The sequence below is a fragment of the Salmo salar genome, chromosome ssa19 (genome assembly GCF_905237065.1).
Source record: "Salmo salar chromosome ssa19, Ssal_v3.1, whole genome shotgun sequence".
Taxonomy (NCBI): domain Eukaryota; kingdom Metazoa; phylum Chordata; class Actinopteri; order Salmoniformes; family Salmonidae; genus Salmo; species Salmo salar.
In genome coordinates this window covers 79,022,374-79,039,158 of record NC_059460.1, presented here as the reverse complement: position 1 = coordinate 79,039,158, position 16,785 = coordinate 79,022,374, and the positions used below count along the sequence as shown (strand labels likewise).

At 43.7% G+C, this 16,785-nt stretch overlaps 1 protein-coding gene across 2 annotated transcripts in view; it reads right to left on the bottom strand.

Moving 5' to 3' along the window:
* Window positions 1-16,785, bottom strand: part of LOC106579677 (collagen alpha-1(XVIII) chain) — a 95,844-nt gene that overhangs the window by 18,696 nt on the left and 60,363 nt on the right. For both annotated transcript variants that reach the window (XM_014159808.2, XM_014159807.2), the window contains exons 9-22: window positions 16,115-16,141; window positions 12,452-12,514; window positions 11,893-11,970; window positions 11,707-11,763; window positions 11,402-11,530; window positions 8,893-8,946; window positions 8,753-8,788; window positions 8,250-8,375; window positions 4,510-4,545; window positions 1,636-1,677; window positions 1,090-1,152; window positions 869-904; window positions 657-740; window positions 457-522 (exon numbers count right to left, since the gene is read on the bottom strand). In XM_014159808.2, the coding sequence (XP_014015283.1) occupies window positions 457-522; window positions 657-740; window positions 869-904; window positions 1,090-1,152; window positions 1,636-1,677; window positions 4,510-4,545; window positions 8,250-8,375; window positions 8,753-8,788; window positions 8,893-8,946; window positions 11,402-11,530; window positions 11,707-11,763; window positions 11,893-11,970; window positions 12,452-12,514; window positions 16,115-16,141 (897 nt within the window). The remainder of the gene's footprint in view (window positions 1-456; window positions 523-656; window positions 741-868; window positions 905-1,089; window positions 1,153-1,635; window positions 1,678-4,509; window positions 4,546-8,249; window positions 8,376-8,752; window positions 8,789-8,892; window positions 8,947-11,401; window positions 11,531-11,706; window positions 11,764-11,892; window positions 11,971-12,451; window positions 12,515-16,114; window positions 16,142-16,785) is intronic.

The following is a 16,785-nucleotide window of genomic DNA, read 5'->3' as shown; positions in this document are numbered from 1 at the left end:
CCAACAGATCCTCTGAGCAGTAAAAGAGAAAATCAGATTGGTTTTACTGTCGTATGAATTATGGACCCATACAAAAAAAAAAATTGTCTGTTTGTTGAATCAACCTCCAGTCACAGATAAATACCTTAACATGCATCTCTCATAGCCTGGACCTAATTGTTTTTTGGGACACAAAAACCGCTTGCACCTATTTTATGACCATACATTACAGATATCATTACAGCAATTCGAAACAAATCTTTGATATGATTCCAGCCATTTCTCAACATAATTGCTCTCGGGGAGCGAGTACGTCAAACCCAAAACAGTGTTCTGTCATGTAATCTTGTTAAGGCAAATAAAAGAGAGATCACAGAGGCCATTTAAAGAGTACCAAGAGGGTAACCTGAAAATATATTAACACAAACACACACACACACACACACACACACACACCTCAAGCATAAGTCTACTCACCCTGATCCCATGAGATTCCAGCAGCGCTGAGAAGTTAAACACACCCTCTGAATCATTGAGCAGGACCTGAGGTAGGACAGAGAGGAGAGGCAGTGAGATTACTATCAACATCCATATTAGAACTATCCTATCAGAGAGCATCAGTAGGGGTGATAACAATGACTTTAATAACACCTAATTACTTTCTAACATCCTCTTACATCCTGGAGGTTGATAACCGGTCCCGAAGACCCAGGAGGTCCTGGAGGGCCGGGGAAACTGAAGCCGTCCCGACCTCTCTCTCCCTGACAACAGAACACAGGGTTAGATAAACCAAGAACAGGGCCGGCCTGGTTGGCTCCAGAAGGCCAGTAAAAATAGACAGTCTCATAAAAGATTAACATGAATGGAGTCAGGAGGAGTGATAGTGTACCTTTGGTCCCATATCACCTTGGTCCCCCTTCGCTCCCTGCATGGAAGAAATGGCAAACACTATCATGACAAAAGAGAACTGAGACCTGAGACCGTTTTATGATGAACCTACAAGAACAACTGTAAAGAGGATAAAGACAGATTAGAATACTATAAAAATCAGGAAAGGAAACAAAGGAGAGAGACTGAATTGGACAGTAAAAAGCAGGTTGATGTACTGACCGTATGCCCTGGCAGTCCATCTAGCCCAGAGGCCCCGGCTGCTCCTGGAGCACCAGGCTCCCCCTAGAGGAACACAGAGGAAATGGTTGAAGGGGAAGGTTTTAGACCTTTAGATGCCTGTGAGTGACCCACCCACATAACATAGCCCAAAATTGGCCCAAAATCTACCTCATCTGAGTAATCAATGAGTGAGACTTCTGAAAACCTCTTTATCTCAATGAGGAGATTGTAGATTAATTACTCTTTCCTTTATGAATCACATCTACAGTTGGGAATTGTACTAGGGCATAGATGCTTAGTGCTTTGGGAATTGTACTAGGGCATAGATGCTTAGTGCTTTGGGAATTGCTGGTGGTGGGTATGCAGATGATGTACAGTCCCTGAGAGGGTTAAAAAGCAAGATGGCCATCTCTGGCCCTGCCTGTGCACATATGTGTCAGAGAGGAATTCATTGGAAATTAGCGGAATAATAGGAACCACATGGTGGGGAAGTCGGCACTTCCTCTCTGAGGATAAATGGGAACCAGTTGAGTAGGGAGGACGCACCTTTACCGCTACACCAGGAAGCCCGTCCTGCCCGTCTTTGCCCTGTGAAGGAGAAACAAAATGGCCGTCAGTATGGGAACCTTTTACAGGTATGTGGAACCACATATTCTAACACACAGAGAGAGGAAGACATAGAGATAGAGACAGAGAGAGAGAGAGAGAGAGAGAGAGAGAGAGATACAGTACAGTGCATTCAGAAAGTATTCAGACCTCTTCACTTTTTCCACATTTTGTTATGTTACAGTCTTATTCTAAAATGAATTAAAAATATATATATTTTTATTCTCATTCATCTCGATACAATACCCTATAATGACAAAGCAAACACAAGGTTTTTAAAAAACCTTCCCGAATGCACTGTATGCCACAGATTATTTAATTATTAGCTAGGTCCACTTGAAGCCCATTATAAGTATTGTAAGATTTCAATCCTATGATCTTATACACCCCCAGAAATGCCACCAGGGGTCTTTTCATAGTCCCCAAATCCAGAACAAATTCAAGAAAACATACAGCATTACATAGAGCCCTTATTGCATGGAACTTCCTTCCATCTCATTTTGCTCAAATAAACAGCAAACCTTGTTTCAAAAAAGAGATAAAGCAACACTTCGCGGCACAACGCCTCTCCCGTATTTGACCTAGATAGTTTGTGTGTATGCACTGATATGTAGGCTACGTGTGCCTTTTTAAAAATGTATGTAGTTCTGTCCTTGAGCTGTTCTTGTCTAATGATGTTCTGTATTATGTTTCATGTTTTGTGTCGACCCCAGGAAGAGTAGCTGCTGCTTTTGCAACAGCTAATGGGGATCCTAATAAAATACCAAATATTGGCGTGCAGTAGGATATGAACAAGGGGCCTTCTAGATAAGCGGTGATGTGCAGTAGGACTGAACAAGGGCCTTCTAGATAACGAGTGGCGTGCAGCAGGATGTGAACAACGGGCCTTCTAGATAAGGAGTGACGTGCAGTAGGACTGAACAAGGGCCTTCTCGATAACGAGTGGCGTGCAAGTGAGTCACACTTCACACCAACGATCTAATACACGTTCACATTTTAGCACAAACTAATGTGTCTAGTATATACAGACTACTGTGTCTAGCATATACAGACTACTGTGTCTAGCATATACAGACTACTGTGTCTAGCATATACAGACTACTGTGTCTAGCATATACAGACTACTGTGTCTAGCATATACAGACTACTGTGTCTAGCATATACAGACTACTGTGTCTAGCATATACAGACTACTGTGTCTAGTATATACAGACTACTGTGTCTAGTATATACAGACTACTGTGTCTAGTATATACAGACTACTGTGTCTAGTATATACAGACTACTGTGTCTAGCATATACAGACTACTGTGTCTAGTATATACAGACTAGCATACATGAGAACATCCAAGAGTCACGAAAATACTGCCGACAGCAAGTATATGTTCACCCCCCCGATTGCAAGTATACGTTGACCCCCGATGGCAAGTATATGTTGACCCCCCGATGGCAAGTATATGTTGACCCCCCGATGGCAAGTATATGTTGACCCCCCGATGGCAAGTATACGTTGACCCCCGATGGCAAGTATATGTTGACCCCCGATGGCAAGTATACGTTAACCCCCGATGGCAAGTATATGTTGACCCCCCGATGGCAAGTATATGTTGACCCCCGATGGCAAGTATATGTTGACCCCGATGGCAAGTATACGTTAACCCCCGATGGCAAGTATACGTTAACCCCGATGGCAAGTATACGTTAACCCCCCGATGGCAAGTATACGTTGACCCCCCGATGGCAAGTATATGTTGACCCCCGATGGCAAGTATATGTTGACCCCCGATGGCAAGTATACGTTAACCCCCCGATGGCAAGTATATGTTGACCCCGATGGCAAGTATACGTTAACCCCCCGATGGCAAGTATATGTTGACCCCCCGATGGCAAGTATATGTTGACCCCCCGATGGCAAGTATACGTTAACCCCCCGATGGCAAGTATATGTTGACCCCCGATGGCAAGTATATGTTGACCCCCGATGGCAAGTATATGTTGACCCCCGATGGCAAGTATATGTTGACCCCCCGATGGCAAGTATATGTTGACCCCCCGATGGCAAGTATATGTTGACCCCCCGATGGCAAGTATATGTTGACCCCCCGATGGCAAGTATATGTTGACCCCCGATGGAAAGTATATGTTGACCCCCCGATGGCAAGTATACGTTAACCACCCGATGGAAAGTATATGTTGACCCCCCGATGGAAAGTATATGTTGACCCCCGATGGCAAGTATATGTTGACCCCCCGATGGCAAGTATATGTTGACCCCCGATGGCAAGTATACGTTGACCCCCCGATGGCAAGTATACGTTGACCCCCCCGATGGCAAGTATATGTTGACCCCCCGATGGCAAGTATATGTTGACCCCCGATGGCAAGTATATGTTGACCCCCCCGATGGGAAGTATATGTTGACCCCCCCGATGGAAAGTATATGTTGACCCCCCGATGGAAAGTATATGTTGACCCCCCGATGGAAAGTATATGTTGACCCCCCGATGGCAAGTATATGTTGACCCCCGATGGAAAGTATATGTTGACCCCCGATGGCAAGTATATGTTGACCCCCCCGATGGCAAGTATATGTTGACCCCCGATGGAAAGTATATGTTGACCCCCCCGATGGAAAGTATATGTTGACTTTGATGTCAGGTTGAAGTGTGTTTTTCGAGAGTAGCTCCCTTCCATAGTTAGCTTTTACCACAGTCGATGGATATCAATGATGGGACAGGATATTGTATTGAAACATGCCTGATAGGTACATTGAGTAAAGCCACTACGTCAGTGATAGGAGACATGAGGTACTACCTTAGGTCCTGGACGGCCAGGTTTGTCAATAGGACCCTGTGGAAAGCACCAGAAAAAAATGATTGTCAGTATTAATCATACTTATTTTCATATTAATATCATACTTATGAGCGAAAGGGTTGAAGTCCAAGCAGCGCCATAAGAAACCACTCTTTGTGTTCGAACCTGAATACTTCTGGCCATCACTGCCCCAAAGCCACCCAGTTTCCTAGATCCCTTCATGTCCTGCAAACAACATACAGTCAATGACAACTGATCTGTGCTAATGAACCATCTGGCACAAAACGGCTGCCGGGCATCACTAAGGTGGGTGCTACACATTGGCAGAGAAGTAGAGGGGAAACGAGATGATTTACTATGCCCCAAAATCTGTCCGCATGAGATAAGAATGCAACATACGTCAAATCAAATAAAATGTTATTAGTCACATGCACCGAATACAGTAAATTGCTTACTTACAAACCCCTAACAAACAATACAATTAAAAAAATACGGATAAAAATAAGAAATAAAAGTAACAAGTAATTAAAGAGCAGCAGTAAAATAACAATAGCGAGACTGTATACAGGGGGGTACCGGTACAGAGTCAATGTGTGGGGAACCGGTTAGTTGAGGTAATATGTACATCTAGGTAGAGTTATTAAAGTGACTATGCATAGATGGTAACAATAGAGAGTATCAGCGGTGCAAAAGGGGGGGGGGGCAATGCAAATAGTCTGGGAAGCCATTTGATTAGATGTTCAGGAGTCTCATGGCTTGGGGGTAGAAACTGTTTAGAAGCCTCTTGGACCTAGACTTGGCACTCCAGTACCACTTGCCATGCGGTAGCAGAGATAACAGTCTATGACTAGGGTGGCTGGAGTCTGACAATTTTTAGGGCCTTCCTCTGACACCGTCTGGTATAGAGGTCCTGGATGGCAGGAAGCTTTGCCCCAGTGATGTACTGGGCTGTTCGCACTACCCTCTGTAGTGCCTTGCGGTCGGAGGCCGAGCAGTTGCCATACCAGGCAGTGATGCAACCAGTCAGGATGCTCTTGATGTGGCAGCTGTAGAACCTTTTGAGGATCTGAAGAGCCGTGCCAAATCTTTTCAGTCTCCTGAGGGGGGATAGGTTTTGTCGTGCCCTCTTCACGACTGTCTTAGTGTGCTTGGACCATTTTAGTTTGTTGGTGATGTGGACACCGAGGAACTTGAAGCTGTCAACCTGCTCCACTGCAGCCCCGTGGATGAGAATGGGGGTGTGCTTAGTCCTCCTTTTCCCGAAGTCCACAATCATCTCCTTTGTCTTGATCACGTTGAGGGAGAGGTTGTTGTCCTGGCACCATATGGCCAGGTCTCTGACCTCTTCCCTATAGGCTGTCTCGTTGTTGTCGGTGATCAGGCCTACCACTGTTGTGTCATCTGCAAACTTAATGATGGTGTTGGAGTCGTGCCTGGCCGTGCAGTCATGAGTAAACAGGGAGTACAAGAGGGGACTAGGCACGCACCCATGAGGGGCCCCTGTGTTGAGGATCAGCGTGGCGGATGTGTTGTTACCTACCCTTACCCCCTGGGGCAGCCTGTCAGGAAGTCCAGGATCCAGTTGCAGAGGGAGGTGTTTAGTCCCAGGGTCCTTAGTTTATTGATGAGCTTTGAGGGCGCTATGGTGTTGAACGCTGAGCTGTAGTCAATGAATAGCATTCTCACATAGGTGTTTCTTTTATCCAGGTTTGAAAGGGCAGTGTGGAGTGCAATAGAGATGGCATCATCTGTGGATGTGTTGGGGCGGTATGCAAATTTGGAGTGGGTCTAGGGTTTCTGGGATAATGGTGTTGATGTGAGCCATGACCAGCCTTTCAAAGCACTTCATGGCTACAGATGTGAGTGCTACGGGTCGGTCATCATTTAGGCAGGTTACCTTAGTGTTCTTGGGCACAGGCACTATGGTGGTCTGCTTAAAACATGTTGGTATTACAGACTCAGACAGGGAGAGGTTGAAAATGTCAGTGAAGACACTTGCCAGTTGGTCAGCGCATGCTTGCAGTACATGTCCTGGTAATCCGTCTGGCCCCGCGGCCTTGTGAATGTTGACCTGTTTAAAGGTTTTACTCACATCGGCTGCGGAGAGCTTGATCACACAGTCTTCCGGAACAGCTGGTGCTCTCATGCATGTTTTAGTGTTATTTGCCTCGACGCGAGCATAGAAGTAGTTTAGCTTTAATGGTAGGCTCGTGTCACTGGGCAGCTCTCGGCTGTGCTTCCCTTTGTAGTCTGTAATGGTTTGCAAGCCCTGCTACATGCGACGAGCGTCAGAGCCGTTGTATTACGATTCGATCTTAGTCCTGTATTGATGCTTTGCCTGTTTGATGGTTTGTCGGAGGGCATAGCGGGATTTCTTATAAGCTTCCGGGTCAGAATCCCGCTCCTTGAAAGCGACAGCTCTAGCCATTAGCTCAGTGCAGATGTTGCCTGTAATCCATGGCTTCTGGTTGTGGTATGTACGCACGGTCACTGTGGGGATGACGTCATCGATGCACTTATTGATGAAGCCAATGACTGATGTGGTGTACTCCTCAATGCTATCGGAGGAATCCCGGAACATATTCCAGTCTGTGTTAGCAAAACAGTCCTGTAGCTTAGCATCTGCTTCATCTGACCACTTTTTTATTGATCTAGTCACTAGTGCTTCCTGCTTTAATTTTTGCTTGTAAGCAGGAATCAGGAGGATAGAATTATGGTCAGATTTGCCAAATGGAAGGCGAGGGAGAGCTTTGTATGCGTCTCTGTGTGTGGAGTATAGGTGGTTCAGAGTTCTTTTCCCTCTAGTTGCACATTTAACATCCTGATAGAAATTTGGTAAAACTGATTTAAGTTTCCCTGCATTAAAGTCCCCGGCTACTAGGAGCGCCACCTCAAGAGGAGCGTTTTCTTGTTTGCTTATGGTGGAATACAGCTCATTCAATGCTGTCTTAGTTCCAGCCTCAGTCTGTGGTGGTATGTAAACAGCTATGAAATATACAGATGAAAACTCTCTAGGTGGATAGTGTGGTCTATAGCTTATCATGAGATACTCTACCTCAGGCGAGCAATAGCTCGAGACTTGCTTAGATATCATGCACCAGCTGTTATTTACAAAAATACATAGTCTGCCGCCCCTTGTCATACCAGACGCCGGTGCAGCATATAACCAGCCAGCTGTATGTGGATAGTGTCGTTGTTCAGCCACGATTCCGTGAAGCATAAGATATTACAGTTTTGAATGTCCTGATGGTAGTTTAATCTTCCACGTAGATCATCAATTTTATTCTCCAAAGATTGCACGTTTGCTAGCAGAATTGAAGGAAGTGGAGGTTTATTTGATCGCCTACGAATTCTCAGAAAGCAGCCCGCCCTCCGGCCCGTTTTTCTCTGCCTCCTCTTCATGCAAATCACAGAGATCGGGGCCTGTTCCCGAGAAAGCAGTATATCATTCGCATCAGACTCATTAAAGGAAAAAAAAGATTCTGCCAGTCCGTGGTGAGTAATCACAGTTCTGATGTCCAGAAGTTATTTTCGGTCATAAGAGACGGTAGCTGCAATATTATGCACAAAATAAGTAAAAAATAATAAGTTACAAACAACGCAAATAAACAAACAAAAAAAACACAATCAGTTGGGGACACATAAAACGTCAGCCTTCTTCTCCGGTGCCATTGTTACATCATGTACAGTATGTTGTTGACCCTCTGACAGACAGGAGAGCTGAGTGAGTGAAATCATACCTCCAGGTCCAAGCTGAAGCCCCGTCCTGGGGGTCCCGGTAGCCCAGGGGGCCCCCTCAGACCCGGCTTCCCCTCTGGTCCCTCTGAGCCGGGCAGACCTGGGAACCCTGCAGCACCTGGCTCCCCCTAGGAGAGAAACACAATGGTTCAGTCCAATAACCTCCTCAAGCAAATTTTTTTTGCATATGTGAAGGAACAGGATGGGTCTAAGTATTATGAAGGAGACTCCCACTAAGCCCATTGGAAGGCTAGGTGAATTCATCACAGTAGCTTAGACCAATGTTTTCCTTCAGATCTGCATCCACTGATTAAGAAGGGACTAGAGGTTGATTTTGGAGCATACAGTCTTCTATTTATTTGGTTCTGGTTATTAGCAGTAATTATCCCTGGCTTCATATGTGGGGACCAGCTGTGTTTGGGATGATTAGTGGTTAAAAGCAGTTGTGGTTTTTAGGGTCACTTCTAGGTTGGGGAGTAATAGATTAGCATGACTCAAACTGTACCTTTGGTCCATGTGTTCCGCTCAGACCCGGCTCACCCTGTCAAAGAAAATGAATCCAATGTTCTTCAAGAAGCCCTTTTTATTTTCTTTATTTAACAATCACTACACAGGATATCAGAGGTCTACATCCATCGGTCGTACCTTCTCTCCTCTCTCGCCAGCTGGACCAGGGTACCCATCATTCCCATCAACCCCCTGGGAAATAGAACAATCACTTAGATTAGATGTGTTTGGGCGTAATGTATTTCTGTCTAGTACGAGATCACTCCTATAGTCAGATTCTATTTTTGGCTGAGAAGTGTCTGATTGGACAGCACAGCAAGACTGTAGATTTATTCCACCTGCTAATTTACAAATAATGATCTATTCAGAAGAGCCAGAACTCAATTCATAGTTTCAACGATGACAACTAAGATTAGATCAATGTCCTGTATGTAATCCTTTCACACAGTTAGTGAAAGCCTCATGCATTCCCATGTCAAAAGGCCAGATTTTCCCCAACGATGCAGCTATGGGAGAGACCATGTGAGGATTTTTGTCCAGCTGCAGTCAGAATGCCATTAGCTCACTGAGTGAAGATGACATTGCTGCTTCATGGCTTCTTAACCTTTCCATATGAGACTCTAAAGATCTTTGTCTCCATTGGTCCATTGTTAATGGTCTTATTGTACTTTGTGAATCGTATCGTGAAACAAACTTAAAATGGTTTCTCAACAGATTAGGCGAGAGATCATTGACCTCAGCAATAACATTCTGTAATCTGTCATTCAGGCTGTTAAGCAATACCTCACCCCTGGGAAAGTAGGCATGAACACTGTCAAATCCCATGAAATAGATTGTGACGTGTTGTGGAAAGATGTGAAATCCCTGTAGTTCACGAAAGAGGAGGTTGATTGGAGTACATGTTGGGGTGGATTTGACACACAACAGCCGTATAGTTTGATGAAACAGTCAAACAATTTGTAGCTACAGTATGACAGGCTGTCTGGAGCCAAGCCAAGTAATCAAGTCTCTGTGGGAAGTTAGGAACTGGGAATGCATTATAACAGGGGGAACTGTCAACACTGTCTCGGTACACAAATCCCCTTTAACCACAGATCTAGGATCAGATTAACCAACCAGCTACCTCCGATCCGGGGCTGAAAAAAACACCCGACTGTATCATTGGATAACACCGACTTTGACCTGATCTGTCAAACACGGAGGGTTGGAATTCCCATAGTGCTCTGTGATCAAGATCCCTGGCTTTGAGCAGGCGAGATGTCAGAGCTGTGCACATGTTCTAAGGAGGGAAGGCTAGGCAGCTTCTATTGTGTGGTGCAGGCTCGACCACAGAGAGAGAGAGAGGGACGAGGGACGCTGGCTGGGATTGTGGTTACCGTTGCAAAGGGGAGCAGACTTGCTTATAAACACAGAGCTCCTTTTACAGCTTGGTTAAAAGACTGGGTGACACACAGCGCTCCAAAAGAGAACTTCAAAGAGCTGGTATCTAAGTGATGTCACTCCTGTGTTCCTTCTAGATTGAGTAACAAATATGCAACACTAATAAAACGTCCCTCCTTTTTCACATTTACAAACGTGCTTAAGACATGGTTTTAAACTTCAGTATAGGGGTTATATAATGGTTATATAACCACATCGGTCGTTAACAAACTTAACTGTTTGTGATTAAAAGTGAAATTCCAATGCACTTTTTGAAACAGTTAAAAATAAAGCTGTAATATTTAGGCACACGTCATGCCTCCATGCCTCTGTCTACAGCCCTCCTCCCCCAAATCACCACAGGGCATCATCAAAGGCAATACACGTTGTCAAGGCAGCCAGATCGATGTCACCAGGGTCCAGCTCCGTGGTGACCTCACCATGGTGACAGCTACTCTGGGTGCCTCAGTCGTCCGTTCAATCACTCACAAACATTGGGCCTCCAGAACCTTCTGGGTTTAAGCAAGCAGAACAAATTGCTGGGTTGTGGGAGAAATATGGGATATTCAAATGGTTTCCAGGAATTTATTGGCAGAGCTGTACTAAAAGGTTGCATGAAGGTTGCTACTGAGCTTGACAAACCTTTGGCAGACACCTGGGGGTTTAATTATTTTGATTATCTGGCAGACACCTGGGGGTTTAATTAATTAGATTATCTGGCAGACACCTGGGGGTTTAATTAATTAGATTATCTGGCAGACACCTGAGGGTTTAATTAATTTGATTATTTGGCAGACACCTGGGGGTTTAATGAATTAGATTATCTGGACAACGCTTTGTTCTAAGAAATGAATTTGCAAAGCTCACACACACACACACACACACACACACACACACACACACACACACACACACACACACACACACACACACACACACACACACACACACACACACACACACACACACACACACACACACACACACACTTACTTCACCAGACTCAGAACCATCTGCCTTATAGGCCTGATAGGACCAGAATGTAATACCTGTCTAGACCAAGCTGCCTTATAGGCCTCTGACAGGACCAGAATATAATACCTATAATACCTAATACCTTGTAAGTAAGCATTTCTCTGTAACGTCTACACCTGTTGTATTCGGCCCATGTGACTAATAAAATTGGATTTGATTTGATGGAGTTTCAGTGATGTGTTTGGTGACTCACAGGCAGTCCAGGTTTACCCATCTCTCCATCCTTGCCATTTTTCCCGGGAGCCCCAGGGGATGCAGAGAGGCCCTCAGATGAACCTGGGGCCCCAGGAAGCCCTGGAGGACCAGGTGGACCAGGAGGACCCTGGATGAAGAAAATAAATCAATAACATTCACGCTAACAAAATAACACGATACATCTGTCATAATGCATAAATGCTAATGCTAACTTATGTGTACCCAAATGGTGTTTGTGGCTATAGTCAGAGAGCAGAACAACAGCAGGTGGATTCTAGAGTTTTGAAAAGGATGACCACTCACTGTCATAATCTCTGTGTCTCCATCAAAGTACTCAAAGCCTGAGCCGTCCACACCATCCTGCAAACCACATACGCTTACAATTAATGAATGAACTGATGAATCAACGAAAACAACCAAATCAATCGTCCAACTAATTCTACCATCCATCTATTCACATCCACGTGTGGTTCATTCCACACTACATACCGGGGATCTGGATGAGTTGGGTCGACCCGGTGGCCCAGGAGGTCCGGGAGGACCAGGTTTGCCCACTCCAGGATCACCCTTCAGGGGTCAACAACACACACACACAATCCAGGGTCAAGGGTCAAACACAACAACCAAGTACAACAGTGTTTCTCAATCCAATCCTGGGGGACCCTTGTTGGATAATGCACATTTTAGTTCTGGCCCAGCACTAACACACCGGATGTAATTAATCGCCAGTCCTTGATGTAATTAATCACCAGTCCTTGATGTAATTAATCGCCAGTCCTTGATGTAATTAATCACCAGCCCTTGATGTAATTAATCACCAGTCCTTGATGTAATTAATCGCCAGTCCTTGATGTAATTAATCACCAGTCCTTGATGTAATTCATCGCCAGCCCTTGATGTTGGGGTTTGGGCCAGAGCAAAACATTTGCAATAAAGTAGAGTACCGCTGAACTATTCATCGATAGTGGAGCTAAAACCTGTAGGCCACTAGAACGTCATATGCCGTCTGCAGCAGTGAAAGGAGGTTAGACAGTATGTGATGTTGCACCTTGTCTCCTTTGGGACCAGGATCTCCTGGCAAGCCTGGGATTCCCTGAACTCCAGTTTCTCCCTGTGGTAGGAAACACAGCAAGTGAGGATTATCAACATGAGAAATGGCTGACGGGTTAAAACATATGAAGATATCCACATGGGTCGTGTACAGTTACAGTAGACTGTCTAACAATGATTGGTGGACTGACAGGAGTTGGAGACTGGATTGATGTGTGGGCCCTTCCTTCCAGAGTTATATCACTCCATAAAACACAATGTTCAAAAAGATCATCCACCCGGTCCTCACTATAACAGTTATCTAATCCCTCTCTGAAGCACCTTTATGACACGCGCATGCGCACACAGACACAGACACAGACACACACACAGACACAGACACACAGACACACACACACACACACACACACAGACAGACACAGATACAGACACACACACAGACAGAGCCCCATACAGATGTATCCCACATGTGTGAGCAGCACCACATATCTCTTCACACAGAGGTCAGGACCTGGGCTTCAGAGTTGATCAAGACCACAGGTGGGCAGGTGCTCTCGTTTCACCAATCGAAACGCACAGAAGCAGATCAAAGACCCCTAGAGGGACCACCGTAGAAGATCCCCTCTCCATCGCTCATCTCTGACGTCCAGGGACGTGAGTTGTAAATAAACAATGACTCAACTTTCCTCATTTTTGTAAAACATTTCCAAATGACTGCATCCCACTTTCCTCCATAGCTAGCTTAGGGACTGGGTCTGGTGTACACATGTGAGGTATCGGTTGTGTGCGTCTAAAAAGCTGTGGTGTGTTTACAGTGGAATGAGCATATTTGTGTTCTTGAGATAGAGAGAGAGTGTGGGAGTTATTGTATATAGCAGAACAGCAGAGTCAAGTCTCTGTTATGTAGTGTGTACTGTAGGGCCTATTGGTTGGAGATTCAGAATAAAACACAATACTGGAACTACTCTGTACATTATTGTATAGAACATTTTTTACAGTTTTTTTCAATTGCTAACATGCATTGGTCAAAACTGAAGTCACATTGTCAAAACTCTTCACACAGTCAGCGAAACAGAAGTGTATGTGAACCAAACTGTGAATCATTTTAATTCCTTTCACACAAAATGCATTCAATGACCACATTCTCTGAAATCCACAAACAATTTTCTCATTCATACTCCACCACCTGCAAAACTCTGTATAATCAGTCATACTGTACAGTACTGTGAGGGTTCTAGTTCTCATCAACATGTCTAGTATAATCACTCATACTGTACAGTACTGTGAGGGTTCTAGTTCTCATCAACATGTATAGTATAACACTCATACTGTACAGTACTGTGAGGGTTCTAGTTCTCATCACAGCTATGCATAATGTAAAGTACTGGAAAACTGTGGATTTACTGTATTTTAGAGAGTAATGGAGATGGAAGCCATGCAAACTGGACATACATTCATCTTTGTGGATGAAGCTGGATTCAACCTGGCAAAAACACGCCACAGGAGAAGAAATGTGATTGGACAGAGAGCTACTGTGGATGTCCCAGGCCAGAGAGGAGCTAACATCAATGTGTGCATCACTGTCCAATGATGGTTTGCTGTTACACAAAACACTCATTGGTCCCTACAATACAGAGAGGCTCATGTATTTTCTGGATGACCTGCATAATGGACTTGTGCCAGCGGAGGAGAGAGGGGCAAGAAACTCCCCTACCTTCGTTGTTTTGTGGGATAATGTGGCATTCCATCACTCTGCTGCAGTCACAGACTGGTTTACTACACATCCCAGGATGTCAGTACTATTCCTGCCTCCATACTCCCCCTTCCTAAACCCTATAGAGCTGTTTTTCTCTGTGTGGAAGTGGAAGGTTTATGACCACCATCCACATGACCAGATGTCCTTACTGGATGCCATGAATGCGGGGTGTGGTGACACTTCTCCTGAAGACTGCCAGGGTTGGATTAGACATTCCAGAAGATACTTTCCAAGATGCATCGCCAGAGAAGACATAAGATGTGATGTTGATGAGAACTTGTGGCCAAATGCAGGAGAGACGGAGAACTAGAACCCTCACAGTACTGTACAGTATGAGTGTTATACTATACATGTTGATGAGAACTAGAACCCTCACAGTACTGTACAGTATGAGTGATTATACTATACATGTTGATGAGAACTAGAACCCTCACAGTACTGTACAGTATGAGTGATTATACATGTTGATGAGAACTAGAACCCTCACAGTACTGTACAGTATGAGTGTTATACTATACATGTTGATGAGAACTAGAACCCTCACAGTACTGTACAGTATGAGTGATTATACTATACATGTTGATGAGAACTAGAACCCTCACAGTACTGTACAGTATGAGTGTTATACTATACATGTTGATGAGAACTAGAACCCTCACAGTACTGTACAGTATGAGTGATTATACTATACATGTTGATGAGAACTAGAACCCTCACAGTACTGTACAGTATGAGTGTTATACTATACATGTTGATGAGAACTAGAACCCTCACAGTACTGTACAGTATGAGTGATTATACTATACATGTTGATGAGAACTAGAACCCTCACAGTACTGTACAGTATGAGTGATTATACTAGACATGTTGATGAGAACTAGAACCCTCACAGTACTGTACAGTATGAGTGATTATACTAGACATGTTGATGAGAACTAGAACCCTCACAGTACTGTACAGTATGAGTGATTATACTATACATGTTGATGAGAACTAGAACCCTCACAGTACTGTACAATATGAGTGATTATACTATACATGTTGATGAGAACTAGAACCCTCACAGTACTGTACAGTATGAGTGATTATACTATACATGTTGATGAGAACTAGAACCCTCACAGTACTGTACAGTATGAGTGATTATACTAGACATGTTGATGAGAACTAGAACCCTCACAGTACTGTACAGTATGAGTGATTATACATGTTGATGAGAACTAGAACCCTCACAGTACTGTACAGTATGAGTGTTATACTATACATGTTGATGTTTGTTTTTCATTATTATTATTGGAATTTCAGGAATTCGTTTTTTTGTTTCAACTTTACATTTTTCACAAGTAAAATAAAGGCTATTGACGCAAATAGCTGCATTTCTGATTCATTCTTGTTACATATACTTTAGTACAGTCAATAAAGTGAAAAGGTATTATTCTTATTCTATAAGGAAATACTGATTTATGTGAAAAAATCATTCAAACTTCAAGGAGAAAATGTATTAATGTATGTAATGCTCCCTGTTAGTGTTTTTTAGGTCAGTGCGCTATGAGTGACAATGTATGCTATCTGAGTGAGAACTGTTGCCAGTGTTATGGTCGAACGAGCTTACTTTGAGATATGTAGGAAGTGTTTTGGTTGTTTGAGTGAGTTTTGGAGGTGAGATGAACTGTTTGGCCAAGATACATGTTGGTAATGCAGACTGTGTGACGAGTTTAAAAAAAAGTGGCTTCAATATTGACCGATGCTTGTTAGCAATTGAATAAAACTATAATTCCCACAATGCAGTAGTCCTATAGTGATCTCAGCTCAGAGATGTTTAAGTCTAGTAATGATGAATGTTTGAAGTCCTAAGGAATGAAAGATAAGTCACAATGAACAATGACACGCATGAAGAATACTCACATGGTTTCCGTCTATCCCTCCACTGCCCTAGAGAAAACAAAACAACATGTATACAGTATTTTCATTTCACCTTTGTTTAACCAGGTAGGCTAGATGAGAACAAGTTCTCATTTACAACTGCGACCTGGCCAAGATAAAGCAAAGCAGTTCGACAACATACAACAACACAGAGTTACACATGGAGTAAAAACAAACATACAGTCAATAATACAGTAGAAAAAGTCTATATACAGTGTGTGCAAATGAGGTAGGATAAGGGAGGTAAGTCAATAAATAGGCCATGGTGACGAAATAATTACAATATAGCAGTTAAACACTGTACAGTACCGGTCAAAAGCTTGGACACACCTACTCATTCAAGGGTTTTTCTTAATTTTTTACTATTTTCTACATTATAGAGTGAAATAACTCATATAGTATCCAAAAAAGTGTTTTAGATTTGAGATTCTTCAAAGTAGCCACCCTTTGCCTTGATGACAGCTTTTCATACTCTTGGCATTCTCTCAACCAGCTTCATGAGGTAGTCACCTGGAATGCATTTCAAATAACAGGTGTGCCTTGTTAAAAGTACATTTCCTTAATTTGTTTGAGCCAATCAGTTGTGTTGTGAAAAGGTTAGGGTGGTATGCAGAAGATAGCCCGATTTGGTAAAAGACCAAGTCCGTATTATG